The 12635-nt window shown below is 42.4% G+C and overlaps 1 protein-coding gene across 1 annotated transcript in view; it reads right to left on the reverse strand.

Moving 5' to 3' along the window:
* Nucleotides 1–3690, reverse strand: part of SELENOI (selenoprotein I) — a 39926-nt gene extending 36236 nt beyond the window's left edge. The window contains exon 1 of the mRNA XM_002913785.4: nt 3479–3690. Coding sequence (XP_002913831.3) covers nt 3479–3535 — 57 coding nt within the window. The 5' untranslated portion in view covers nt 3536–3690. The remainder of the gene's footprint in view (nt 1–3478) is intronic.
* Nucleotides 3691–12635: the final 8945 nt, after the last annotated feature.

A 12635-nucleotide genomic window follows, 5' to 3' on the forward strand; every position in this document is an offset into this window, starting at 1 on the left:
TAATATACAGGGTCACATCAGGGAATAAAAATCTCTTGACTGTTTTGAGTCTTTACCCATTTATGGGATGATCTGCTTCAAAAGCTGTTTTAATTCAAAAAGTATTTATAAAGCACTTCCTGTTGAAGACCACACAATGGGAATGTGTGATCTCTAGGAAAAAAGTGTCTCCAGGTGAAATTCACATTCCAGTAAAACTGACCACATAGATTTTTCCTTTGGACACCTTTGGATTCATATTTTTAATATGAACACAATACTAAAAACCCTCTACTAGAAGAAGTTTAGGTTATAATTTGTGGCCCTCCTTTTTTAAAATAAAATCAACAAACTACATTTTAGTGAACACTGGACGCTTGCTAAACCGACCTTTGTTTTCCAGGACGATAGGAAATATGCTGTCAGACACAGGAAGTGAGTCAGATAACAGAAGAGGGAAAAAGATAGGAATAGAAAAGCACACTAAAATTTCCTATGGGGGCGCCTGGGTGGCTCAGTCGTTAAGCATCTGCCTTCGGCTTACGGTGTGATCCCAGGGTCCTGGGATCGAGCCCTCCATCGGGCTCCCTGCTCCACTGGGAGCCTGCTTCTTCCTCTCCCACTCCCCCTGTTTGTGTTCCCTCACTTGCTGGCTGTCTCTCTGTCAAATAAATAAAATCTTTAAAAAAAAAAAAAAAGTAAAATAAATAAAAAATAAAATAAAATTTCCTATGAATTAGGACAACTATCTAGTTGGAAATATAAATTTAGGGAACACTACTTTATAAGAAAAAGTCGATTCCATATTACAGACACTACTCCAAATGAAACAGCTATTCTACTGGCACTTGAACCCAGAAAACCAGATCCTAATAAGGAAAAAAAGTTTTATACGTCAATATTTACAGTGCGGAAGAGATAACAGGAAGGTAGGAGAGCTGAAGGCAAAACAGGAGGTATCTGGGTTAATAACCTTCTTCAATGAAGTTGTGAGGCCCTGTCCAGGTTACCAAGAAGGCTCTGGAACTTCTTTCCATTTAAATTTAATACATGTCAGCACTTCAGATCAAAATTTTATGACACCATATTGCTTGAAAGCAGAGAAATGTCCTATAACTTGCTATGGTCCTTTACAGTTTTTCCAATTCCACTTAGACAAAATCCATTATGATTTTTTTTCAGCTCTTCATTCATTCTATATATATCTATTGGGTTCCTAGTATGCACAGTAGTACTGTGCTCAGGCCATGGTGGTCCATAAGCCAAGTCAACCACTTGAGTATTACATTCTAATAGGGAGACACACTAACAAATTCCATAAAGGAGCAGAGGGTACTCTGACAGCACACTTAAAAGGAGAGGGGAGCTTAGGGGGTGCTTCTCTGAGGAAATAATGTTTAAGTGAAGACATGAAGATTAATATAAATGGGTAAGGAAGCTACATTCCTGGAACAACATTATTTAAAGATCTGAAAAAGGAAAGGGGGGATGGGGAGTAGATAGCTACTAATGCTGGCAGGGCAGACAGTGAGGAGCATGACGTGAAGCTGAAGACAGGTAAAGACCATATCATTCACAGCCGTGCAGATCATGTTATGGATTTTCTGGACTTCAATCCAAGAGCAATGGGAAGACAGTGGTGGGTTTTAACCAAAGGAGTAATGGGACCAGAGGCACATTTTTTTAAAGATCACTATTTAACCTACAGAAAAGACTACAGGGCAAAAGTAAATGTGGTCAAGCAACAAAATAAAATAGTACTTGAGTATAACCCAAAGTATAAAATAAATATTCATCCATGATATAAATAAATGATTGGATATATATACAATGGGAAGAAAAGACAAATCTCCCATGCATAATTCCAAACAAATTATGTCAATACTCTGCCCTCAAGGAGTGGGACATAACTCTCCACTATTTAGTGAGGGCTATTTAGTGAGGGCTATTTCCACTATTTAGAGTCGTAGCGACTCCTTTCCAAAGAGAGTAACTTTACAGGGAGAAACACACACTACCTCAGCCAGGTGATCAAAGTCAATATCAACAGTGACAAGTCGTATTGATAGCATGTACTCTTCATACGAGGCAATGAGAACGGCACTTCATCTCTGTACTCTTCCTCCCAAAAACCCATAACCCTTGCCTCATCGTTAGAAAAACATTACACAAATCCCAACTGGTGGGCATTCTACAAAATACATAACCAGAACTCCTCAAAACTATCAAGGTTATCAAAAAGAAGGGAAGTCTGATAAATGATCACAGCCAAGAGGAGCCTAAGGAGACTGGACGACTAAATGAAATGTGATATCCTGGATGAAATCCCAGAGCAGCAGAAGGGCATTAGGTGAAAACTTAGGAAATCTGAGTAAAGTATGGATCTCAGTTAATAATGTGTAAATATTGGTTCATTAATCGTGACAAATGTATCATACTAATGCAAGATGTTAATAATAGGGAAAACCGGGTATGAGAAATGAGGGAACCTGACTATCTTCACGATTTTTCTCCAAATCTATTCTAAAAGTATTCTAAAATAAAAGATTACTTAAAGTGTATGTGGGAAGAGCGGTAATGGAACCACTCTTCCAGCTTAGGCTAAAAATGACAGAAGGTACAGGACTTAGTGATTCACTGCCTGGTGGGTGAGGTAGAGGAATCAAGAGTGAAAGTGACACAGACAGCAAGGATGAAAGGTTACAGCCCAGATTTCAGGCTCGGAAAACTGGATGGACAGTGGAGTCATTCACTGATAAGGGAGCAGCGGAGAAAAACCAGATTTGGAGGAAAGTTAACAACCAGCATTTACCGGAGGCCCATTCTGTGTCAGGCCCTTCGCAAATTCCTATAACCATTTTGCACCATAGGGACTACTACCTGGCCCAACGCCATGTAAAGGAATTAAGAGTTTGGTATCAGGTTTCTAAGACTCCAAAGCCCGCGCTCTTTCTACTACACAGTTCCTTCTGTGCACATTTACTTCATCTGGCAGCCCAAGCGCAATCTAGTGCTGAGGAAGCCTCCTCATTGCGAGCAGAAGTGGAGTGCATCAGCAGCATGGCCTCAGTACTTACTCCCCCTCCCCGGGCCTCATCTGCCAAAAACCATCTCCATCCGAGTTGTATGCAAGAGACGGGTGGACACTTCATTAAAATGAAGACAATTAAGACACCACGAAGGGAACGGCATCCGCTAAAAAACAAGAATAATGATGAAGTAAAGAAGAGCAGGGAATTCTCTGCTTCCACTCTCGTCGAGCGGTCTCCTAAGGAAAAGGCAATCCCCCGGGAGGGTACCGAGTCAAGGCGGCGGGCCTAGGATGCTCCCACGTACCCTGACCCCAAAGCTCCAGATCTCGGCAGGACCCCCGGAGAAACGCCCGCCAGGCCGCTCGGAGCCACGCGGCACAAGGTGACACGGACCGCGCCTGCCCCTCAGCCGCCAGGGAGAGGCCGGGAGGAGGCGGGAGAGGGGCGTCCGCGGGGCCCCGCGCTACCTTGTACTTATCAAAGCCAGCCAGCTGCTCCGGGCTCACGTATTCGTAACTAGCCATGACGACCCGAACACCGAGCGCCCACTCGGCAGCGACTCTCCGCGACGAGGTTCGGAAACACGAACACCAACCACGCTGGCTGGGCAAGGATGGGAAGACTTAGGCTGGCAAAGGAGGTAGAAGAGCCGCGCTCCGCCCACCGCGCACGCGTAGCCGCCTCAGGCCACTTCCGCCGTCTCCCAGTGCGCAAGCGCAGCCTCCACCTCTCCCCGCCCACCGAGGGAGGGTCGCTGGCCTGTTCACGCGGTCCACCCCCTCACGCCGTCGCAGTCCAATCAATGTGGATCGGACAACACTAAGTCCCGCCTTCCAGGTTTTCTCGTCGCTTCATTCGCTAGCGTCAAAATTGGTGAGCTGAAGTAAGGAGTGAGTGGAGGCGAAAGGTCAATTTCCCAGGGGTCCTTGCTATTCCCTGCCGCGGAGGAGGGGGCTCCTGTGGTTTCGTTCCCGTGCGGAGATTAGGAGCTATCCGTGTGGGTACGGTGATTGCTAAGAACCAAGTCAGCAGTACCTCAGGGAAGAGGGCTTCGTTCCCTCAAACCGTGACGTAAAAGACCAGAGAAAGAGTATGTGCCCGGCCCGTTGCAGCTCCTGGCGCGGTGCGCTGCGCGCAGTAGGTGCTTAGGAGACGTGAGTGGACGTGGAGCCTTGGTGACAGGCTTTTTGCAGTCTGTAAAGGGCCCTGAAAGGGGCTCTGGAGACAAATCCCTCAAGCCTCTCCACACTCCGCTCTATCAAAGTGAAATTACTAATGTCTCCCACCAGATAAAAACACTGGTCTGAGTCTCTAGGGGTCTTTAAGTGCGTTTTCAGGAAGTGCATGCACTTAACTGAAGCCAATTGTAGAAAGAACACTAGATCAATGGCTAGAGGTATCAATCTAATAGTAAAATTTAATAATAGTAATAGTCGCTGCCACTTTTTTGAGCGCCTTCTATGTGGGGAACTTTACATACGTTATCACCATCCCCCATAACAGTACTATCAAGTGGGAGGCACTTTACCCAACTCGCAGATTAGGAAATTAAAATTCAGATTAGCCTAACCTGCCCAGGATCAGACCATTCATTATGCAACTCGGAAGTGGTCGACCCGATATGAAATGAGGTTCTTGCTGTCGGAAACCACTACCTAAGGGGGACTCTTAGTCTCTGCGTCTCTGAAACAAGGGTGATTATTTTGAGATCTCTTACGTTCCTTATATTCATTCATTAAACAGGTAATTATTGGGTGCTCAGTATATGCCAGCTGTATTATTATTTCTCTGTGTGTCTTATCTCACCTTCTAAAGTCCAGATCCTTGAGGTAATAGATATAAAGCCTCTACCATCATACCTGGTAAATGGCAGGATTTGTATCTTGTACATCTTAATGTTCCCCATGTCCTATAATCCAGTGCCTTGCAGACAATACATGGTTAATACATTTCATTGAATTAATGAGCAAAGATCTCTTTAATATGCTGTGTAGTGTCTGCTTTGAGGACATTAGAAATAATGGATCTCCCTTTAGGAAGGAAGTTGGCTCTAATCAAAGGAAAACTATGAAACCACCTCCTTGGACATAAAAGTATTTCCTTTATGCATATATTGTATTTAAAATCCCTTCTGTGTACTGATAAGAAACCTGAATTGACACGCTTTTGCACTTAATACGAGTTTCAGGAAATGTATTCATCAGACTGGAGCTACCGTCCCAAGTGAAATGCTACAGATTTCATCCACTATGTGTTTCTTCTAATCAATATGAAGAGAAAAAAAAGTCTTCATATCAGAAAATTTTTTAAAGATTTATTTATTTTAGAGAGAGAGAAAGAGTGGGAGGAAGGGCAGAGGGAGAGAGAGACTCTCAAGCAGACTCCCTGCTGAGAGCGGAGCCAATAGGGCACCAACTGAGCCACCCAGGATCCCCTCAAATGATTTTTGATGTAAGACCTGATTACCCATCCCTTGTCTGCCTCCTCACCCACTGAAGTTTATCTTTCCTACATCTCATACACTGATCACACTTTCTGGCTTCCAGAATGATCATCACAGAAAATATTTGTGCTAGAAGCAATGTTATCACCTTTGTAATATAACCTGGGGGGGGGGAGTGTTTTAATTCCTGGCATTCCTGTTTTATTTAGCCTTAAGTAAGAGGATGTAAGATAAATGGAGATACATAGAAAATTAGAAGTTAAGGATTAATATAGTTTAAAACTCCAATATAAGTTTTTTTTTAAAGATTGTATTTATTTATGTGACAGAGACAGCCAGCGAGAGAGGGAACACAGCAGGGGAGTGGGAGAGGAAGAAGCAGGCTCCCAGCAGAGGAGCCCTATGTGGGACTCGATCCTGCAACACCAGGATCACGCCCTGAGCTGAAGGCAGACGCTTCACGACTGCGCTACCCAGGCGCCCCCTCCAATGTAAGTTACTAAAGGCATAAAAATGGTCAAGGTTTTCCAAGGAAGCTTATAAAATGATGATTTGGTTTGCATTTTAAAATAATAGTGATGCCTTATCCTAATAAATTCTATGATTCTCAAAGGAATTTGGCATCTCACGAGGTCATCTTAATGAGCTTGAGCCATGGGCCAAGTAGTTGTTCTAATTGTATAGAACAGAACAACAGAAGGATTATATATCTCGCCCAAAAGTCACCCAGTTTGTGGTAAAACTGGAATAAGAGCACATTCATCAAACTTTTAAATAATTTTTTCCACTACACCTTATTTCTGTAAGTTACCACAGCAAGATGTTTATTTTTTTTAAGATTTTACTTATTTATTTGACAGAGAAAGAGAGAAGAGAGCACAAGCAAGGGGAGCAACAGAGGGAGAGGGAGAAGCAGGCTCCCGGCTGAGCAAGAAACCCTTTGCAGAACTTGATCCCAGGTCTCCAGGACCATGACTGAGCTGAAGGCAGACACTTAACTGATTGAGCCACCCAGGTGCCCCGGTAAGATGTTTTAAAAAGGAAAATTCACAATTCAGTTTTTAATCAAGGCTAGAGGTGATGGAGGGTGACTAGGAAAGAACTGAACAGCCTCATTAAGTAGCTTATTTTTTCTTAAAAATGGAATTCCCTGGCTAGAGTAAACCTTCTCTTAGGTTAGGGTTTCTCTGGGCTTTGCTGTATTTTATATTTTTTCAAACATAGTCCTACTAGGTAAGAATGTGTAGAAATTCTGTTTGAGTGGGTCATCAATCAAATTCTTAATCACAAAAAGGTCTGTGCAAAATACTGAGATTCAGCATAAGCTAATACTGCTTTGTACCTCTTGCTTCACATGTCAGTGGAGTAGGGTAGCATCTTTGGTATTCTGGGACTTGTCACCCCACCAGCCTCCCAGTGGTTTTCTGGGCATTTTTGTTCCCTTAACCTTTGAACACAAACTCAGTTGTGTCTGTAGTCATTCAAAACCCAGAGAATCAGTGTAAAGGTTCAGAGGGAACCAGAAGCCTACTGTGATATGAAGTAAGAGTCAAATGACAGGTCTAGTAATTTATTTAGACTCTCTGCATACTTACCATTCTTGTTTTGGAGACAAGTTATTATTTCTCTTTTCTAGCCATTATTCATGAGCATGACTGTTATACATAAAAGGAGAATTATTTTTAAAAACTGATTTCGGACAGGGGTGCCTAGCTGGCTCAGTCAATGGAGCATGCAACTCTTGATCTCAGGGTTGTGAGTTGGGTGTAGAGATTACTTAAAAATAAAATCTAAAGAAAAAAACTTGGGCAAAATTTCATTTTTTTAAAGATTTTATTTATTTGTCAGAGAGAGAGAGAGAGCACAAGCAGGGGGAGCAGCAGGCAGAGGGAGCAGCAGGCTCCCCGCTGAGCAAGGAGCCCAGTGCAGGACTCGATCCCAGGACCCTGGGATCATGACCTGAGCCAAAGGCAGACGCTTAACCATCTGAGCCACCCAGGGATCCCTCAGGCCAAATTTTATACTGGTCTTATTTTGAGCATTCTTGAAGTTCTGGTAGTGACCCAGCATCTGTATTTTCTGAACAGGAATTGATACATCTCCAACGCAAACATCCCTCTCCCCATTATTACTGCACTAGAATGGAAGCAGAACTCTAGGTGAATCAAGTACAAATCATTCAGACGGGTAGCCATAGTGGCATCACCCCATCTCCTTATTCCTTATGCCTTTTTCTGTATTCCTTTTTGCCTCATCTAATGTCAGGTCTGCAAATATAACCAAATGTAAACACTATTCTTTTTATTATTTCAATTTGAACGTGGAGCCATACACGACACTCAATTTTTAAAAGATTTTATTTTTATTATTTATTTGAGAGAGAGAGAGAAAGAGACAGAGCACGAGCAGAGGGGAAGGGACCAAGGGAGAGGGAGAAGCAGACTCCCCATTGAGCAGGGACCCCAATGCCGGGCTTCATCCCAGGACCCTGGGATCAGGACCTGAGCTGAAGGCAGACGTTTAACTGACTGAGCCACTCAGGCACCCTTAGATGCCCCATTTTTGAGTAAGGATTATTTTTGTCTTCATGAAACTTTGAGATCACTGGAGTTGGATTGCTAGTTATTTAGTTTTTGGTAGAAGAGAATGGTACTAGCAGAAAAACCTAAGAAAAGCAAGAGAGTAGGAAATATTGCTATGCTTCATTTTCTTGTAGGAATCCCCAAAAAACCTGGGGTAGGGGCTCAGGCAATAGTTGCCAACATAGATGTCTACTACATAAGGCTTTGAGATCTTCCTTGATACACCCAAGGCTGTGCTGCCTGCTGGACCAGAACTCTAGCAGAAGCTGGCTCTGCTTTCAGGAAACAAGACATACAAATATGAAACAATATGTAGAAATAGCAACTTAATTATCTCTTCACGTATCCTTGTTGAACTTCAGCCATGTGCCAAATACAGATACCATTATAGACCTTGGAGATACAAAATTGAATAGAACATGGACCCCAGGCAAGGAGTACATTATTACTGCAGTCTTTGAATGACCAGTATTATCCAATGCCCTGGCTCTTCAGAGTTTCTCTCTTTCTTCCTTCCTTCCCTTACCAACCCCTTTTAAAAAGTTCACTGTTGGAGCACCTGGGTGGCTCAGTCATTGAGCGTCTGCCTTCGGCTCGGGGCGTGATCCCGGAGTTCTGGAATCGAGCCCCACGTCAGGCTCTTCCGCTGGGAGCCTGCTTCTTCCTCTCCCACTCCCCTGCTTGTGTTCTGTCTCTCGCTGGCTGTCTCTCTCTCTCTCTCTCAAATAAATAAAAAATCTTTAAAAAAAAAAAAAGTTCACTGTTAAAAGTGTGAGATATTTTGTCTTGGACAGAGAATTGACTCAAGGATAAGGAAAAAAGGGTTGGAATCAAAACAAAACTCTCTGAAGACTTTGAGATCTCACAGATACTGAATTAATATTTAGATAAATAATCTAGACGATTAGATACAGAAATAGTTCAGGTATACTAATAATACTTAAACTTTCATTATGAAATGTACCAGTTGGCATGAGCTGCAAGAAAGTAAAAGGTTCGGCAGATGTAAAAGTTATTTATTGCCACATAACGGATCACACAAAACTTAGTAGCTTAAAATAACAGCCATTTTACTTGCTCATAATTCTGTGGGTCAGCAATTTGGGGTAGGTCTAGCTGGGCAGTCCTGCTAGTCTTGCTGGTCTTATTACTATCCCAAAACAGCATAAATGGAAACTGCAAAGCCTTCCAAGACCTAGGCTCAGAAGTCACAAAGTGTCACTTCTGTCTCATTCTCATGGACAAAACAAATCAGCAGGCCAGCCCAGATTCATGGGAAGGAAAATAGATTCACGTCTTAATGGATAGAATGACGAAGTCACCTGGCAATGGAGCCTGCACGGAAGGATGGGACGCGTTCTTACAACCAACTTTGCAAACACTCTACTGCCTCAGATTAGCTACAACGGCTAAAGACAGGACTGTAGGTAGGCTTCATCGGGAAAAGATTTGGAAACCATTAAATGATATTTGAATTGTTTTAAGGTATTGAGTAAAACAATATCAAAAACTAAAACAGTAAAAACCCTTGTCACACAGCTTTGTTTACTCAACGTAATCTGTCTCTTACTTCCAAATCTCCCACTCACTCTCAACACTCTGCAGTCTGGTTTCCAACCTCACCAGCTCTGCTGAAATGGCTGCTTCCAGGCACCTCACTTTGTTGCTAAGTCCGATGGACACTTTCAGGCTTCTTATCTAGCTTTTCATCAGCTTCCACTGCCTGCTGTTGTTCCCTCGACACATCTTCCTCCCTTGATTGCTCTGAATTACTTTTGTCTTTTTTTTTTTTAAAGATTTTATTTATTTATTTGACAGAGATAGAGACAACCAGCGAGAGAGGGAACACAAGCAGGGGGAGTGGGAGAGGAAGAAGCAGGCTCATAACGGAGGAGCCTGATGTGGGGCTCGATCCCGTAACGCCGGGATCACGCCCTGAGCCGAAGGCAGACGCTTAACCGCTGTGCCACCCAGGCGCCCCCCGAATTACTTTTGTCTTTATTCCTCTCTCTTTGACTCCTCTTTCCAACACACACACACACACACACACACACACACACACACACACACACGCAGGCTTGATTTCCCACTGTTTCTTTGTGCTTACATAGCATCCTGTGCATACCTCTTTCTTCATACTTACATGTTATGAAATTAGCTATTTTCTTATCTGTCTTACTGGACTTTAAGTGCCTTGAGGGTTAGGACCACGTCTGTAAAGCCCGGACCTAACATAATGCCTAGTACTCTGTAGGTCCTCAGTAAGCTTTTTTTTTTTTTTTGGTAGTTTTATGATTTTATTAACATAAATACAACATGCACATAAGCTACCTATTCACTTTCTTTGTTGCACAGCCTGGCATTGGGATTGGTGACTCTGATGGCCAGTTGGGCTGCTCGTTCCACAATGGTTTTGTGGTTCTTGGAGGAGACATTGTGAGCAAGATTTTTTGCACATCAGCAGCACTTCAAGCTCCTTGAAATTGTAGACTGAGAACTTCCAGAAGCCACTGGGCAGCATGTGCTTTGTTATGGTGTAGCTCCCAAAACCAATGCTGGGCATCAAGATCTGGCCCTCAAATCTTCTGTGCACCCTATTGTCAATGCCTCTGGATCTCCACCAGTTGCATGTAATTTTTTTTAAGATTTTCTTTTTTTATTTGAGAGAATGAGACAGAGATAGTGAGAGAGAGCATGAGCAGGGAGGAGAGGAAGAAGCAGGATCCCCACTGAGCAGGGAGCCCAAGGTGGGGCTTGAGTCCAGGACCCTGAGATCATGACCTGAGCCGAAGGCAGACTCTTAACCAACTGAGCCACCCAGGCACCCCTAGTTACGCTTAATTTTGACATATTAGTCTGGTGCCAGATGAACTTCTTGGTCCTCTTTTTAACAATCCTGGGCTTCACTAGAAGTCTGAGGGCAACCGTGATGCTGAGTAGAAGACAGCTGCCCCCTCCACAGGCAGCAAGCAGCAAGGAAGAGAGGGGCTTTAGTAAGTTTTCACTAAATTAAATTGGACTGTGAGGGAATAGAGAAATGTATGTTGCTGGCAGCAACAGGTGCTATAATACACTTCATATTCGTTGCCCTAGTAATCCCACATTGGAAGAACATACCTCCAGGAAATCATCTGAAAGAAAAGAATCTTTATTGCCATTACTTAGAAAGAGCCTTATTTATCATTGCAGGGGGAAAATGCAGACAATCAAAATGTCCAATGAATTAAGGACCCAAACAATAAACTATGGTAAATCAATGTGATAAAATATATAATCATTAAAAATATACATGAGTGGGTGCCAAAAAAAAAAAAATAGATGAAACTCCAGAAAATAACAAGTGTTGGCAAGGATGAGGAGAAATTGGAATTCTTGTGTGTTGTTGCTGGTGGAATTGCAAAATAATGCAGCACATATAGGAAAATCTTTGACAGTTACCCCAAAAAGTTAAACAGAGTTACCATATGGCCCAGCAATACCAGTCCCAGGTATATACCCCAAAACCTGTACATAAATGTTCAGAGGAGCATTTTTCATCATAGCAAAAAAAAAAAAAAAAAAAGAAGCAACCTAAATGTCTATCAACTGATGAATGGATAAACAAAATGTGTACATCCAAACAATGGGATGTTATTCACTCATAAAAAGGAATGAGGGACTGATACATGCTACAACATGGATGAACCTTTAAACGTTATGCTAAGTGAAAGAGGCCAGGCACAAAAGGCCATATGCTGTATGGTTTCATTTGTATAAAATGTCCAGAATATGTAAATCCATAGAGACAGAAAGTGGATTAGTGATTGCCAGGGGATGAGGGTGAGGAGGATTGAGAATAACTACTGACAGGTATGGGGTTTCTTTCAGGATGATGAAAATGTTCTGGAATTAGATAATGGTGATGGTTGCACACCCTTATGAATATACTAAAAACTATTGAAACGTACCCTTTATTTTTTTTATTTTTTTTTTTAAGATTTCGTTTTTTATTTGACAGAGAGAGAGACAGCCAGTGAGAGAGGGAACACAAGCAGGGGAAGTGGGAGAGGAAGAAGCAGGCTCCCAGTGCAGGAGCCTGATGTGGGGCTCGATCCCATAATGCCGGGATCACGCCCTGGGCTGAAGGCAGACGCTTAACGACTGCGCCACCCAGGTGCCCTGAAATGTACCCTTTAAAATTTTATAAGTGAATTTTATCTCAATTTTGAAAAGTAAAATAACATTATATTCAAAAGAAAAGCACAAAATAACAAGTACACACTTCCTACAACTAAAAGTATATTGATGACAAGGGAAAGACAGAAGAATATCATGAACTTGGTGTTTATAATTTAGGGCTTTTTATTATTTTAGATAAAGTTGCTTTGAATTTGGTACTTTTTAAGACATGTCTGCCAGAACATTATGGCAAATTTGCAAAGTGAGAACTGTAGAACTATAAAGTCCCGCAGTATAGTATAATACTGTAAAGTTCTAACATTTTATAAAGTAGGAAGGGACACGTGTTAATATGGTGCTTGTTTAGGATAACCTGTCTCTTATCAATGGGAAGATAGTTGTAAGGATTTGATGTAAGCATCAGCAAATTTCTCATACTGG

This window comes from Ailuropoda melanoleuca, chromosome 4 (assembly GCF_002007445.2).
Source record: "Ailuropoda melanoleuca isolate Jingjing chromosome 4, ASM200744v2, whole genome shotgun sequence".
NCBI lineage: Eukaryota > Metazoa > Chordata > Mammalia > Carnivora > Ursidae > Ailuropoda > Ailuropoda melanoleuca.